The 14,882-nt window shown below is 51.1% G+C and overlaps 7 protein-coding genes and 1 non-coding gene across 8 annotated transcripts; 6 read left to right on the forward strand and 2 right to left on the reverse strand.

Moving 5' to 3' along the window:
- Positions 1-81: 81 nt before the first annotated feature.
- Positions 82-2,530, reverse strand: ASPZODRAFT_135881 (hypothetical protein). The gene is made up of 3 exons (XM_022723927.1): positions 2,182-2,530; positions 680-2,119; positions 82-616 (listed from the first exon to the last, which is right to left on the reverse strand). The coding sequence occupies exons 2-3, from the start codon at positions 2,099-2,101 to the stop codon at positions 320-322; spliced, it is 1,719 nt and encodes a 572-aa protein (XP_022578360.1). The 5' UTR covers positions 2,102-2,119; positions 2,182-2,530; the 3' UTR covers positions 82-319.
- Positions 2,531-4,348: 1,818 nt separating this feature from the next.
- Positions 4,349-5,000, forward strand: ASPZODRAFT_19153 (hypothetical protein; the record flags this gene model as incomplete). The annotated part of the gene is made up of 2 exons (XM_022727345.1): positions 4,349-4,656; positions 4,823-5,000. 2 exons carry the CDS (start codon positions 4,349-4,351, stop codon positions 4,998-5,000), a joined length of 486 nt encoding a protein of 161 aa, XP_022578361.1.
- A 626-nt stretch (positions 5,001-5,626) lies between these two features.
- Positions 5,627-5,698, forward strand: ASPZODRAFT_t135. The gene has a single exon. It is a non-coding gene; the product is annotated as a tRNA-Arg (tRNA).
- An 89-nt stretch (positions 5,699-5,787) lies between these two features.
- ASPZODRAFT_122994 (hypothetical protein) lies at positions 5,788-8,016 on the reverse strand. Its single transcript, XM_022721338.1, has 2 exons — positions 7,690-8,016; positions 5,788-7,631 (listed from the first exon to the last, which is right to left on the reverse strand). Exons 1-2 carry the CDS (start codon positions 7,912-7,914, stop codon positions 5,901-5,903), a joined length of 1,956 nt encoding a protein of 651 aa, XP_022578362.1. The 5' UTR covers positions 7,915-8,016; the 3' UTR covers positions 5,788-5,900.
- Positions 8,017-8,111: 95 nt separating this feature from the next.
- On the forward strand, positions 8,112-9,821 carry ASPZODRAFT_135885 (hypothetical protein). Its single transcript, XM_022723928.1, has 3 exons — positions 8,112-8,494; positions 8,565-9,128; positions 9,187-9,821. The coding sequence occupies exons 1-3, from the start codon at positions 8,207-8,209 to the stop codon at positions 9,400-9,402; spliced, it is 1,068 nt and encodes a 355-aa protein (XP_022578363.1). The 5' UTR covers positions 8,112-8,206; the 3' UTR covers positions 9,403-9,821.
- Positions 9,822-10,657: 836 nt separating this feature from the next.
- Positions 10,658-11,692, forward strand: ASPZODRAFT_123001 (hypothetical protein). The gene is made up of 4 exons (XM_022721339.1): positions 10,658-10,677; positions 10,767-10,904; positions 11,017-11,280; positions 11,458-11,692. Exons 2-4 carry the CDS (start codon positions 10,779-10,781, stop codon positions 11,515-11,517), a joined length of 450 nt encoding a protein of 149 aa, XP_022578364.1. The 5' UTR covers positions 10,658-10,677; positions 10,767-10,778; the 3' UTR covers positions 11,518-11,692.
- Positions 11,693-12,247: 555 nt separating this feature from the next.
- ASPZODRAFT_73767 (hypothetical protein) lies at positions 12,248-13,099 on the forward strand (the record flags this gene model as incomplete). Its single annotated transcript, XM_022729913.1, has 3 exons — positions 12,248-12,475; positions 12,623-12,681; positions 12,748-13,099. 3 exons carry the CDS (start codon positions 12,248-12,250, stop codon positions 13,097-13,099), a joined length of 639 nt encoding a protein of 212 aa, XP_022578365.1.
- Positions 13,100-13,544: 445 nt separating this feature from the next.
- Positions 13,545-14,215, forward strand: ASPZODRAFT_145793 (hypothetical protein; the record flags this gene model as incomplete). Its single annotated transcript, XM_022725109.1, has 3 exons — positions 13,545-13,553; positions 13,639-14,034; positions 14,111-14,215. 3 exons carry the CDS (start codon positions 13,545-13,547, stop codon positions 14,213-14,215), a joined length of 510 nt encoding a protein of 169 aa, XP_022578366.1.
- Positions 14,216-14,882: the final 667 nt, after the last annotated feature.

Raw genomic sequence — 14,882 nt, forward strand, 5'->3', positions numbered from 1 at the left:
GCTTCTAGTTCATGCGACGAGAGATATCATTTGACTTGATGCAATAAAATGACAAAAAAACTATTATCTTCAAACAGGTCGCCCGCTTAACTGACAGTACACATCGACATTCGATAATCATTTTGTATCAAGCGCCGAGAATAAACATGCATCGTTTATATAACAGCCCAACTCAACCACGCAAGCGTCTCTCTCTGCCAGACACCTTTGGCTATGCCTCTCTCTCTCTCTTTATCTAATAATAGTTGAAATTGTTCATCATCACATCATAAAATCGAGCTAAAAAGGAACGATTTCTCTTCTGGGGTGGGTTTGGGTTTTATACACTTTCCTCGTCATCTGATTTGAAATTCTCGTCGTCGTCGTCGTCACCACTAGCCCAACCTTCTGCTTCTAGGGAGCGGCCTTGAATTCCGAAACTGAGGAGGAAACCAATGAAGGAGACGGCACCAAAGACCCCAAACGCCAAGGCCTCGCCTTTCGGTTGGACATTGGAAGTAAGGGAGAAGAGACCGCCGGATAGGAAGGGTCCAACGGTTCGGCCGGCTGCAGACAGGGTTTGGGCGAGACCGTTCAGCGCGCCAAGGACGGCGTGGTTGGGGGCAGAATTCGTAACCTGGAACAATCAAAGAATTTAGATAATCGGAAGAGCTGTTGAGAGTGGGGTGTAGTAACTTACCAACAGGAGAGCGCTGGTCAACCCCCCGACAGAAGCGACGGTCTTGACGAGCAAAACGAAGCAGAGCTCGATAGCCAGGAGAGCGGACTTGGTCGAGATTCCCTTTTCATCGTCTCCCTTGTAGCCGATGAAGGGCATGAGGAGGAAGGAAATGGTGAAACCGAAGAGACCCGTGCGGTAGGACCATTTATTGCCCATCTTGTCTCGGAGCTTGCCGAAGATACAGATCTGGAAGATGATGGTGACCACGCCAGCGAAACCCTGGGAGAGGCCGATCTCCGACGGGGTCAGGGCACGACCCGATGGCGGCGGAGCTTGCGCAAAGATTGGGTAGAGCGAGGCAAAGGAGACGTTGCACAGCGCGAAGATGAGGTAGGTCAGAAGAAGCAGAATGGTATCCCGGTTGAAAATCTCGTCGCGGGTCAGTTCCTCGTGGCCGCAGTCTTCGTCGTCGGGCTCTGAGGCCGAGTCCAGCTCGCTGTCATGATCCGTGATGCTCTCGTCGGTATCCCGGCGCAGACGGCGATACGGGGCGGGCTGATTGCTTCTGAGATAACTCGGATGCCTAGCAAAACCGGTGAACTGCCAGAGCCAGCTGAACAAGGCGCGGAATCTCTGGCGTATTCGAGGAAGTGTACTCGCATCTTCCAGACTCTCGTCGAGAAAGATCGCCGTGATGACAAAGTCCAGGAGCAGAATAGCCGCCGACAGCAAGTTCGGTAGCAGGTACGGATAAGGATTCGGCTGGTCTGGGTTGAATGGATTCTGTTTGAAGATCAAAAGACCGCCGAGAAGAGGGCCGGTGATACCTCCGAGGCCGTACAGCACGGGAAGATAGGTAAACGCCTTGGACTGGTTGCTGCGGTCCGTGATCTCGCCGAGGCAGGTCGAGACGAGACCCTGGTTCCCATTCACGACACCCATGAGAGCTTGCACAAGGATAGCCTGCCACAGTGTCCTGCAAAACCCAAACGCCACGAAGCATGCGGCTGTCAAAACAGTGCCAAGCATGATCACCGGCTTGCGCCCGATCCGATCCGACAGCCAACCCCAGAAATAGTTGGTGACAAACTGCGCACAGGCAAAGGCCGAAGCGATGGTCCCCACATAGACACCGACTTCACTCGCATTCACCTCTGGAAACGTCGATGCCATGTCCGGTAGATAGGGGCTGATTGAATTGAGTGCTGTCTGCTCCGACAGCGCAATTATCGCCAAAACCGCCATCTGCTTCTTCGGCAAAGGCGACTGCGCGCCCGAGTGATCGTCTCCATCGTTGTGTAGATCTGCCGAGTCCTCCGCGGACGAGCCTGATTGGCCTGAGTTGGGGCGGCCCCGGGACTTTGGAGGAGGCGTATCAAAAGTATGGTAGTGCTGTGTGGAGGAGTATCGCCTAATGGGGCCTTGTTCCGATGCCTTCATCTTGATTGGGGTGCCTGCCTGGTAATTGCAACAATAATTAGCGAATAGAAAAAAGAATTCATCGCTGATCGTGCCCTTACTCGTGCGGTGGGTGTTCAAAGTCTGGGGGAGGACGGCCTGATGCGGAGATCGCGTGAGGGGTTGCCAGAATAGTACTTGTGGGCAAAGCAGGCGCTCGTACGGCGAGTCTCCAATGGCCACTCACCGCAGGGACAGACGGCAGACAGTGTTCAATTCTCTGGCAACGAGCATCGTGGGTTACACCATGGTAAGAAGTCTGAGGGGGATGGCAGGACGTTGGACGAGGCCAAGTCCAGATCGGGACTGATGGACCCGCGCATGCTGAGTCATCACCGAACTTCCGAGAGTGATCACGTGAATGGACTTATTGACTAATTTAACTAATAACTCCGGAGTCCGAATCTCCGCGATTATTAGTTATTCTGCAACGCGGCAGTGGATGATCTACAAGGCGCCTGCCTGGCTTACCAGGATCCTGGATTCTGGTTACATCGTGGATAACTATACGGAGTACATCGGACACGGACCGTAAATCCCCGACATCCACTCCTTCCGCTCTTCTTCAGCCTTCAGGTCTCTCGGTTCCCGGCGATCACTCTACTCCGTACCGAGCACTCCGCTCCAACCATTCACGGAGTACGGATTTCTACATCCTTGTCAACTTCCACAGAGTTTCAAATGGTAACAAACTACTTGCGCCTTGGTCACCCGGCCTGATGGACAAGCAGCAGGCGCCGGAAGCTCCGCGGAAGAATCGGCCTTGCTAGACCGCCAGTTAGAAAGTAACTAGTATGTTTTGTTTTTATTAATTACTTTTTGTTCGACCATAGGCTTGTACCTAGTAGTTGTTGCTATATCAAACGAAGTGGAAAATACAGGCTATCCCCAAAAGAGGAAAGCGCGGTGGTATTTTTCAATGGGGCGTTTCGTATAGCCACCAGACAGGAACGGCAGGCAACGAGCGAGCTGTTTCCTGCCCTGGGTAAACTTCACGGTGTTCCGGTCTCTTTTCGCAAGCCATCATCACTTGCTCTGATCTCTGGGATTCCTCTGGCTTTCGCCACCGATTTGAGACAATCCGCCCTGACGTACGAGGCTACTAACTCCTTTCCAGGTGTCTACTACCAAGGCAGCCAGCGCTCACGTACCAGCCGCTATAGACGTTTGATCCAGTCTGGGACTAATTTCAAGGCCGAATGATCTGGAAACTCTGTGGAATGTATGGGATTACCCAAAGCCCTCCGTGCTCTCGCCGCAATTTCCACCTCGGCCAAAGCGAGAAGGAAATGAAGTCGACTGGTGTGGCTTGTATGAGGGCATTTTCAGACTGGAAACACACTCTAATAAGGCTCAAATTCCATCCGAACAAAGTATATCAACCGAGTATTCAATCAGATACACGGTTGACGCGATTTGTCAGACGTCTGTAACGTCGGTTTAAGGCTTACAATCCTCTGCCGCGATTATCGGCCCCTTGGCACCGCTGAGTTGGAAAGCCCCTGCGAAGAGTGACGCAAACTATTCAAGACAACTGATACTAGCGTCGTCTGTGCCGTTCTTCCTTTGACCTTACGGGGCTAGGGAAACTGGAGTATATCACTCATCTTGACGATTTACATCATGATGAAAGGGGAAACAAAGGCCCTTTTGTTTGTGAAGGCCCAGTACTGACGAGCTGACCCTGAAAACTGCTCTACTATCCTTTATAAGGTATTCGAGATTATACTCCCTCTGTGTTGTACTTCTGCTTGTAGCTATACTGACCTCCATTGCTATCAGGGGTGTTCAGGTTGCGTAAACGTGCCGTCCTGCATAGTTGACACCTGCGCCACCGTTCCCGGTGAGACGGTACATTGAGTGAATAGCCGGAGAATCTATCCAATTGAGGTGGAAAGAGATCCCTCAGCTCGGCGCTTGCTGGGACCCTTTTGATAGTGGATTTCCCTGGCCCAAATCATTCGTGGCAACGGGGATGCTCAACGTTCTATCAAGGAACCTTGTTCGAGACTATCAACTCCATTTTCCAGGGCTGTCGGTGTCCTAGGGAGCATCGACCGAACTCCGAACACCGAACAGTGAAGAAGAGAAAGGTATATATAAGATGCATCTTTCCTTTTGAGATGAAGTCGCTCTACAGATCCTCTGACAGAAAACATTTTGTATTGATAGCAACCTGGTCTGTCATCTCTCTAGGCCAAACACTACCGCTTATACATCTAGACCACAATGCAGGACAACCAAACCCGTCTCATCGGTGTCCTGCAGTCCCATCGGGTCAAGACCCTCAGGGATATCCGTCACATTGAGAGGATCCTCATGCAGAACACCACGCCGGAAGCGATTGAAGCCATGGCCGATGCCTGGACCTACTACGTCCAATCCAACAACCTGCTCAGCGAGCTGCGCGGCCAGACCAAGAACTATCCGTTCAGCTCCGAGTGTCTTGACGAGGCGAAAACACTCGTGTTGGAGGATCCTAACCGTGCCCGCAGCTGGAACCCCTGCTGGCTGGTCTTGACCAAGATCGCTGAATCGTATGTAGATACCCTTGCTTCAGTTTGAGGGACTGTCTATCTCCCCGCCGCTGGCAATGCTCTTGTCATGGTTAGCCTGATACTACGGTTACTTGGGTTGACCATGAGACCATGGGATTATGATATATTGACAATTCTAACTAATCTACCGCTTATCCTCTTATAGGAACCTCATTGCCAAACATGCCCACGACCTGGCTTCTCGTCCGGCAATGTGGGGTATCATCACTCCGCTCGAGGCAAACGTCCAGCAGCTGGAGAGGGCCTGTATGGAGGAATGGACGAGCGCTGTACAGCGGATGTTGCGACACTGGGAAGTCCCACCCTTGCAGGAGGCTCAGTAAGGTAGGTCTGACGAGCTGCTTGTCATGGCAAAGAGTAAGTACTTAGCTAGTTACTGTACATACTTGCTAGTCAGTATTTCCCTACTGCCTACCTACGTCAGTTAGCAGTTACAAGGTTGTGGAGTATTCAATTGAAAAACTATCTTCTAAAGAGATACAACTGCCTTACCTGTCCTACATAGTTCAGATTTCTCGCAGAATGTCATAAAGAACCACGGAGTCTTTATCCGAGACGTCCGAGACGTACCTGATTTTTAATCATATAAGGCACCTGACTAGACTAGATATAAAGCACTAGTTATCTAGTAATAGCTGTCTGTATCTACTAAGCAAATACTCGGGTACACGGCTCGCTCTACTTAAATCCTAATTCCGACAACAAGGAGTCATCTAATAATCAGTACTTGCAAAACAAACGGTGTATTTTATTTGAGGCAAAGTCCCAGTAATTCGTATAGGTACTTCGTATACAAATCTCAGGCACGAAACTGAATTGATTGCGTCATCAGTATCATAGCAAGTTCATACACGCATGGGTCAGTGCTCGGCTTCGAGAGAATTCTTTGGCTTAGCACCACAAGATTGTTTTGAATTATGTAACAAATTACTTCTATGCACTTCAACAAGGCCTGCTGGCCCAATGGTAAGGCGCTTGACTACGGATCAAGAGATTGCAGGTTCGAATCCTGCGTAGGTCATTCTTTTTTGCTATTCAAATTTATTCTCATGACAATTCTGGCTCGGTCTCTTTTTTTTTGCTAGCGATTATCATCCTGGAATTAATACTGGTGGAGAGTGTGTGGTAAAGAGTTATTATATCTGAGTGAGGATAGATAATGCTAGCCATAAAATAGTAAGTTATAGTAGACCCAATAATACATTCTACATTCTAGAAATCAATCATTTCATCAGCAGCCCAACAGCCCAAGGAACACTCAGCCCTCGCAGATCGCCATAGTGCTGTCCGACTCCCAAGAAGACAATGGGGATACCCGTAGCATGCACCATGCTGACGAGGGTGCCCACCATGTCACCCACCGTGTCGCATTTGCTGATGATGAAGCCATCCAGGTTCCTACCGGTCCCGAACGCTTGGTTGAAGTTGCGGGCCTGCATGACACTGTCGGTGCCCACGAGCGCCTCGCCAACCATGAAGATCTTGTCTGGTTGGGCGAACTTGGCGAACTTCTCCAGGGATGACATGAGCCGCTGGTCATTGTGGCGGCGGCCCGCGGTGTCGATCAGGACAACATCGAACTTGTTGGCAGCACCGTACTCTACTGCATCCTTGGCCACGTTGGCTGCGTCCTTGCCGTACCCTTTCTCGTAGAGTTCGACCTCGCCCACGTTTTCACGCGAGCTGAGCTCCTTCAGGTTGCGCGCGTGGACGCGCAGCTGCTCCACAGCACCGGACCGGAAGGTGTCGCATGCGGCAATCAGCACTCGGTAGTTGTTCTGTAGGAGGAAATAGCAGATCTTGCTCAGGTTTGTCGACTTGCCGACCCCGTTGACACCGACGATCGAGATCACGTATGGCCGGGCAGCCTGTTGCTTGCTGGATGGAGACGTGACGGAGTCGATCTCACGGAGGAGATCCAGAGAGGAGGTGGGTGTAAGGATCTTGCGCAAAGATGACTCCATGGCGTTGCGCAGCGCAGCGTCCACGCTCTGGAAGTTGCCTGTCTTCTTTCCAATGAGCTCGCGTTGGACACCTTCGCACAGGCGGATTGCTGCTTCACGCGCTACATTCTTCTTCATAAGGTGGTCCTCCATTGCTTTCAGCGGCTTTTCAAGATCGCTCTCGGTCAAGACCTTTCCGCCCACAATATTCCGGAAGAGACCCCCAATCGCGTTGAAACTGGACCCTACCACGCCTGCAGAGGCGCCGGCCTTGGATTTTTCATTGTCGGCATTCTCGAGGATAGAGTGAACCTCGTCGCCCAGATCCTTCAAAACAAACTGACCCTTCCCAGTTCTCCGTCCCCAGGTGTCCTGCGCAACAGCTTCCACCGCGGGAGCCGACATGTCCGCGCCTTCGTCGTGTACGGAATAATCGAGAATCTCGCCATCGTCCTCATCGGCCATCCCATCATCACCCCATTTGCGCATCTTCTTGCCGCTCTTTGGGGTCTTATTGCTCTTGCGGACAGGCTCATCGCCAGATGACACATTCGCACTGGCGTTTGCAGCCTTGCGAGCACGACGCGAGACCCGGCCGCCGGGGCCGAGCTTAGCAGGCAGAGCGTGAGCCGACGAAGGCGTCGAAGATCTAGAGATTTCAGGTGTTTGGGGGGGCGTTCCCTCATCGGAGGTCACGACCGTCTGCGCAGCTTGTCGCTGCGCTTTCACAAGGCCAGGAACTGATGGAGGTGGAGGACCACCGTTGTCAGATGACGCAAATGGGTCCTTCTTCGCCTCCTGATCGCCGAGAATCCTGTCTGCAGATGCGCTGGCTCCCGTATTATCCTCAAGTTCTTGCACTTGTTGGTCGAAGTACTTGTCGAACGGATACTCGATGGCCCGGGACCGCGTACTCTTCAGCTGCTCCTTGTATAAATCAATGAAAATCGTCGCGATATTGTCGATGAGCTTGTCGATCCAGCCGAGATGCAGAAGCGATTGGTAGACAGCCTGTAGGCATGGTGAGCGACCTGACAGTATAATGTCTCGCTACTAAGCGACAACCTACCACAAAGATGAGATTGAACTCCTTCACCCGCTTCCACTTCAGCGTATACTTCTCCTTCTTGTACACTGGCGCGACCCCGGTTCCGGCTGTCCCTTGTGGCAAGACCTTTTCCTCGATGAACACATCGTTGATAAGACTATTGATGATGTGTGCGCCCACTGGTGCGTACGACTTCGACCACAACACGATCCCGGAGGCAGTCAGGATTTCGAAAGATTCCAACATTGCTGTTTCCTTTTTCCTTTTTATCTGGATCTAAAACAAGGCGTAGAAAATGTTCAAGATATGGGCGGGGGGGAGGGAGTAGTTAGGCAAGCGAGATACGAGAGTGGCGGGAGTTTTTGCGGGAAGCTCAGCTTTCCTCCGGCAGGCGACTTGAGCCACGTAGAAAACACCCTGCACTCCAGCGCTTCCCCCCATCTCCCCTGCAACACACCCTCTTCACGCCTCAATCGCCGGATAGCAGGGAAATCCTGGCAGTGTTATCTGTCTGCCACAACTTGTGAATTAGCCTACCATGCATCGTTCCTCGTTTGCCCCGCCGCCTGCGCACTCTCCTCCGCTCCATCATCCCGTTCCGCAGCATGTCTCGACGGTGCCTATGATGCGTTCACCACCTCCACCGGCGCCCCAGCAGCCTCAGAGCGCGAGCTATGGCAACCCGTACCAGCCAGCTCCTGCCCAGGGTGGTAGTGGAACGTATGCCCCGGGATTCGGGGGGTTCATCAACGACCCGACAGCGCAGATGGGCTTCCAGGTGGGAAAGACGGCGATGATGGCTGGACAAGAATACGTGGAACAGAATGTGAGAACGGAACACTACGCTTTGGGTCAAAAGGAAGTTCCTTTGAAAACAGCCTTCTAATGTGTCCTAGTTCAACCGCTACGTTTCCATTTCGGCCCTGAAGCACTACTTCAACGTTTCCAACTCCTACGTCCTGAGCAAGCTTGCTCTCGTGCTCTTCCCCTGGAGGCACAAACCATGGTCTCGCCAGCAGACTCGTCTCACATCCACATCTACAGGACCAGACGGTCAAATATCACAGCAGCAATACTCGTTGATGTTCCTGCCTCCTCGGGATGACCTGAACTCTCCGGACATGTATATCCCCGTCATGGCGTTGGTGACGTACATTCTTCTCTCGGCGATGCTAGCGGGGTTCCGTGGTGAATTCCACCCGGAGCTGCTGGGGTCGATAACAACGACGGCTATTGCGGTGATTGTCTTCGAGATCATTTGCTTGAAGCTGGCGATGTACATTCTCAGTATCAACAACGATTCCCAACTGCTAGATCTTGTCGCGTATTCTGGATACAAGTTTGTCGGCATCATCGTCACCCTGGTGGCTTCTGAAGTCTTGACTCCGGGCAGGGGAACGGGCGGCTGGGTTGGATGGACCATGTTCGCCTATACTTTCCTGGCCAATGCTTTCTTTTTGGTAAGTGGTAAATATCTATCTCCGACTCAAGCCTGGAAGACTGACAAGAGTTGTCTAGCTTCGTTCCTTGAAATACGTCCTTCTCCCCGACTCGACCAGCGACGCTTCTATGCGCGCCGGGTCGATGCATACCGTCGCCCGCTCTCAACGCAACCGCCGCACCCAGTTCCTGTTCCTTTACGCCTACATCATCCAGTTCATCTTCATGTGGGTTCTCAGCCGCGAAGGGCCGTCCGGCTTGGCTTCGAAAACCGGCGGAGCCGCGTCCCTGTAAGGGGTAGCCTATGGGCGAAGTGACAATCGGCTTCCATCTAACGATAGATCTTTCTCTTATCTTAACGACAACAACAACATGGCATAATGGCGATGGCTTCCTTCGGGCCACACGGCCCGGGCTAGAACATTCGTGGAGGGGATAGCGTTGGTAGTCAGTGGCTAGAGCAGCCTCTGTCCAGCTGGTCTTGCATAGTCAATGTTGAAAATACCACTGCTTCAGATACCCGAATATTAATCACCACATCTCTTTACTATGAAGAGACGGTAATACTAAGCTGGGTTTTCTCCCGGGGGGCAGTTTATTTATATGAAGATCAAGTACACTACTAGATTACTACAAGTATTTTTAAGAAAGTATTGAGATATTTATATTCATATTCAACATAATGGAGCTATAACTATATCTGTTTAACATTAGCTTTGTTCACATAAAAGCTATGATAATGCTCATGAATGAGATAGTCCTCAGAGATCTTGGTGATGATGGTAATATCATAACCAAAAGGTTCAATTACTATCTAGGCGTGATAAAGGTTTTAATCATCGGACTGGACAGGGAGGGAAAAAATTTCAGCGTACCTATCAAGGGGCAAAACGGATTGAAGATGGCGTCTCGTTGACTAGGTCAACAGTTGTTATTACGGAGATATCACACCTAGTATCTTGGCAAGTCAGCTCGAGTCCAGTGAACTTCAACTGAGAGTAACAAGGCAAACATGAGGACACAATATCAGAATATGTAAGAAAGGAATATCATGCGCCAGTTCTGTATCGAGTGCCCCGGCGAGGGCCTCACAGAGACTGTGTCAATCGCAAATTACCGCATCATAGTGATAGATTGAGGAGAATAAAAAAAGATCAATCTTCACTTACCATAATTATTGAAGATCAAGCTCGCTGGAGATGAAATATGTTAGTATTCAAGGGCGAAAGCATCATCGACTCATCCAAGATGTTGCTGTGTTGCATGCACAGAGAGCAGGAAGAAACAAAACAACGCAAAGTCAACGGCTAAAAAGAAAAAAAAAAAACTATTCAAGTCCGGCCGGCACGGAAAAACTATTCTCGCGTGGTCGGCACGAATCTTCAATCCAGCCCTAGGCCGCACCCAGCGCCAGGACAGGCGGCTGCTACTGGCTGCTAAGCGAGCCTCTGTGGGCAGTGGGCGCAACACCCGAATTTTGCGATCCACGCACGACGCCAGGGCACAACCGGACGAGACGACTTCGACAACCCCGAATTTTCGACAATCAAATCACCCAGTGTCGACCCCGTAAGTGTTACTATTTTCTTGCGCAGCAGCGTGTTCGCAAACGCGGTCCGGTCTTTACTGACGAGATCTTTTTTTTTGCCGTCTTCTAGGAAGCCTTCGCCATGACGGATATCGATCTGAAGCTCGCTTCGTGGAAGCTCGTTGAGGTTGGCCGTGTGGTCCTCCTCCGCAGCGGTCCTTTTACCGGCAAGCTGGCCGCTATTGTCGAGATCGTCGACCACAAGCGTGTACGTGGAAACCGTTTTCTCCCGGGTGAACAGCATGGACAGAAAGAAAAAGAGACTGGGGATGGAAGAAAGACACAAGGAATAGATATTGACATGATTTGCGTTGGAACAGGTCCTGGTTGACGGTCCTTCCACCGAGGAGAAGAAGATCGTTCCCCGCCACGTCGCCGCTCTCTCCCACGTCACCCTCACTCCTTTCGTCATCCCCAAGCTGCCCCGTTCTGCCGGCACCGGCCCCGTTCGCAAGCTCTGGGAGAAGTCCGAGATCGATGGCAAGTGGGCTAAGAGCAGCTGGGCCCAGAAGGCTGAGAAGGCCGAGCGGAGGAAGAACCTGACCGATTTCGAGCGCTTCAAGGTCCTCAGACTCCGCAAGCAGGTACGTGGGAATGCGCGATATCTTTATGGTTATAAGGGCAATTGGAAGGTTTAGACCGAGTGTGAGGAGTATCTACATGCGCCTTTGGGTGTTTTGAGACTACGCCGTGAAGAACACCGTGAAAAAGGTCAAATCTGCAGTATTCAGGAACATGGCTGACTCTTTGCGTATCAACAGGCTCGTTTCGAGGTCCAGAAGGCTCACGCCAAGATCCGCGCTGCTGCTCCCAAGTCGTAGACGGGTTCGTGAGGTTCGGTGTGTTTTGTGAGGGGTTGCCTTGGTCGGTTTTTTTCAATTGCTGCGGAAATACCAGCAACTCGCTGTATGCATTATCATAAACAGCAAAAATGATTCAAAAACCTTTGATATCCTGGCATGGTAGCCTTCCTAATGTGATGACCCAAAAAAAAAGAACAGAGCAAGTACAGAAAAGTACACTTGTCGCAGAATTCTACGGAGTCTCGGTACGGACAATACTTGATAAAAAATAAAGAATAGGGGCGCAGCCTGAATTATTATACCCTATTTCATCCTCTTAATTAAAAATAAATAAACCGTACCATCAGTAGATACCGTAGATGTCATTCACAACATATAGATCGAATATGTGTGTTTGGTAGTCTGGGGGTGGTCCCGGTTCAAGCTCGCTAATCGCTTTTCGGCACGATGACCTTCACACAGCTTTGCGACTTTCCACCTCGAACAAGCACACAAAAAACCCACATTGTCAACCACAGCCCGCTATCTGCGTAACAGGTACGTGCAATTCGAAGAAACCGAGCCTGCGGATTTTTTTGCCCTTTTTTCCCTAGAGAAAATTGCCCCGCCATCGAACCTTTTCGAATTATGAATGGGGTTTGGTGGGATGGCTTTTTAAGCCTCAGGTCGCCATTGAGCTGTCCCACAAAACGAATTGCTAACATCAACCCTCAACTCTGTCCTTCAGGCTCACTCACAAACCGCAAAAATGGCCGACCCCCGTGTTGAAGAGATCCATGACGATGATGTCCAGGCCAACGTTGAGGATGCGGGCGACAGCTCTGCCTCCGAAGCTGGCGAAGAGACCACCATCCCCGGCGGCTCTGCCGTCACCATCCACTCCCGCAACGAGAAGAAGGCTCGTAAGGCTATTGCTAAGCTTGGCCTGAAGCACGTTCCCGGCATCACTCGTGTCACCCTCCGCAGACCTAAGAACGTATGTCCGACCGTGATCCCCCAACCCAATCGCTATAGCTTCCTTTAGCATGGTTTCGGGACACCCGACCGAACCATCAAAACGGCAGAGAAAGGCGAATTGAACAAAAGGAAATAAAATGACTGATTGTGCTTGAAATTTTCACAGATCCTCTTCGTCATCAACCAGCCCGATGTCTACCGCTCCCCCACCAGCAACACCTGGATGTTCGTTTCTCTATTTCTTACCGTTTGGTGATTTGAGTGGTTGTCATAAGCTTACAATCGCTACAGCATCTTCGGTGAGGCCAAGATTGAGGACCTGAACGCTCAGGCCCAGCTGGCTGCTGCCCAGCAGATGGCCGCCCAGGAGGCCGCTGGTGAGCACGCCGGTCACGACCACGACCACGACCACGATCACGATCACGACCACGATCACGACCACGGCAAGGGCAAGGCCCCCGAGGCTGAGGAGAAGAAGGAGGAGGAAGAGGAGGATGGCGAGCAGGTGGACGAGACCGGTCTTGAGGCCAAGGATATCGAGCTTGTCATGGCCCAGGCCAACGTGTCTCGCAACAAGGCCGTCAAGGCTCTACGAGAGAACGATAACGATATCGTGAACTCTATAATGGCGCTGAGCATATAGACACTTTGACGAATTGGGGCTACACTCCGTCAACAGGTGATTGATATGTGACCTGCTGGCAGGACGACGGACTGAAGGGTGTGTGCAAAGCCACGTTGATATCCGCAAGTGTAAATCAGCTAGTCAAAAGTGGAATCGAATCAAAACACCATGATCTCCGATCATTGGAGATATTTAATCTAAGTGGTAATTTAAAAAAAAAAATCAAATCAATGCATAGAGTCACTACCTCTGTAAAAGGTGTACCTAACATACAGTAGTAACAGTACACTGTACACTGTACAGAGAGGCCATGGGTGCGTTCGGGAACGCGGGAACGTAAAGTCACGTGGTTTTATCCCCCAATCCAAACCTTGCCGAGTCGACCCTCAACCGGAACATCCCAGCTTCGCACGTTGATTTCTCCCCTCCAGCCCCATTCCTTCGCTCTCCACACGTCGTCAAAATGGCCACTGTACGTCAATCGCTCTTTGCCGGCTAATTGATTTCACATAGAACATATCGGGATTGTGTGACTAACCTGGCCTTCGTTCCTACAGCGCAGCGCCGCTCTCAAGATCGACTGGGTCAAGGTCAGCACCTCGCTGGGCCTCCGCGGCCAGACCGCGACCTCCCTGCAGAACTTCAAGAAGCGTAACGATGATGTCCGCCGCAAGATCCAGGTCCTGTCCGAGCAGCCCCAGACCGTCGACTTCTCGCACTACCGCAAGGTCCTGAAGAACCAGGCCATCGTCGACGAGATCGAGAACCACTTCAAGACCTTCAAGCCCGCCACCTACGATGTCAGCCGCCAGCTGAAGGCCATCGAGGCCTTTGAGGCCCAGGCCGTCGAGAACGCCGAGGCCACCAAGGGCAAGGTTGAGGCCGAGCTCCGCAACCTGGAGAAGACCCTCGAGAACATCGAGAGTGCCCGTCCGTTTGACGAGCTCACTGTGGTATGTTCTCCCCTGCCCCCTCCACAGGTCTTTTTTTTTTTTTTGTATGTTCTGGTATTAATGGCATGTTTTACAGGACGATGTTGCCGCTGCTCAGCCCGAAATCGACGAGAAGACCTCCGCCATGGTCTCCAAGGGCAAATGGATGCCGCCCGGCTACAAGGTTCGTATTCCCGATTGATTGTACTCCCTTTCTTTTTTTCTTCACAAAGGCTTACAGTTTCGGATTTACAGGAGCGCTTCGGTGATCTTTCTGTCGTTTAAACGGCTCCTTGTCTCTTTTCTGTGCCCATTTGATCCTTCGACCAATGTGATCACCATGAAACCTCTGTATTGTCAAGCACTTAAGACGAGCTTGGTTGCCGCTCTCGTGAACTGGCATTGTGATTCTGGTTTGGCCGGATATGTATAGCAACATTGTTCGAATTAGAGGGGTTTTTCACCCCAAGTGCCTCGTATTACTTCTCATGCCGTACAGTACTGCTGTGGATACCTATGCATAGACGCATTTCTGCTGTATGCCAATCGGCTGCACGGATAGTAAAGTGTTGGTGAAAGTTGACCCTCTCCCTGATGGACATTGTACCGCGGGGAATTCTCGACCTGTAGTCAACTGGAGAGATATATTGCTGGTACTCTTCAGACAGCCACGAATAACAAGCACCTGAGGAGCATTGGTTGAATACTGCCAGGTCATCCGTATAGAACCGATGTTGAATATTTCACTCCCTTTAGTCACGGCTCGAATCGATCTGGCCATATCTTATTTAGAGGCTATTGATTCACTTACCCCAGGGCAATAATAAGATTTAAATAACCGTAGCCGAAGGGGATATATAACATTTGAA

Source organism: Penicilliopsis zonata (assembly GCF_001890105.1).
Source record: "Penicilliopsis zonata CBS 506.65 unplaced genomic scaffold ASPZOscaffold_17, whole genome shotgun sequence".
Lineage (NCBI taxonomy): Eukaryota > Fungi > Ascomycota > Eurotiomycetes > Eurotiales > Aspergillaceae > Penicilliopsis > Penicilliopsis zonata.

Bases quoted from the DNA above. Each gene is read 5' to 3' on its own strand.
- ASPZODRAFT_123001 (XM_022721339.1), top strand. From the start codon at position 10,779: ATGACGGATATCGATCTGAAGCTCGCTTCGTGGAAGCTCGTTGAGGTT. The intron at 10,905-11,016 runs GTACGTGGAAAC...GCGTTGGAACAG, and splicing joins AGATCGTCGACCACAAGCGT to GTCCTGGTTGACGGTCCTTC. The intron at 11,281-11,457 runs GTACGTGGGAAT...GCGTATCAACAG, and splicing joins TCCTCAGACTCCGCAAGCAG to GCTCGTTTCGAGGTCCAGAA.
- ASPZODRAFT_122994 (XM_022721338.1), bottom strand. From the start codon at position 7,914: ATGTTGGAATCTTTCGAAATCCTGACTGCCTCCGGGATCGTGTTGTGG. The intron at 7,632-7,689 runs GTAGGTTGTCGC...CCATGCCTACAG, and splicing joins AGTTCAATCTCATCTTTGTG to GCTGTCTACCAATCGCTTCT.
- ASPZODRAFT_135885 (XM_022723928.1), top strand. From the start codon at position 8,207: ATGCATCGTTCCTCGTTTGCCCCGCCGCCTGCGCACTCTCCTCCGCTC. The intron at 8,495-8,564 runs GTGAGAACGGAA...AATGTGTCCTAG, and splicing joins AAGAATACGTGGAACAGAAT to TTCAACCGCTACGTTTCCAT. The intron at 9,129-9,186 runs GTAAGTGGTAAA...AGAGTTGTCTAG, and splicing joins TGGCCAATGCTTTCTTTTTG to CTTCGTTCCTTGAAATACGT.
- ASPZODRAFT_135881 (XM_022723927.1), bottom strand. From the start codon at position 2,101: ATGAAGGCATCGGAACAAGGCCCCATTAGGCGATACTCCTCCACACAG. The intron at 617-679 runs GTAAGTTACTAC...TGATTGTTCCAG, and splicing joins TGACCAGCGCTCTCCTGTTG to GTTACGAATTCTGCCCCCAA.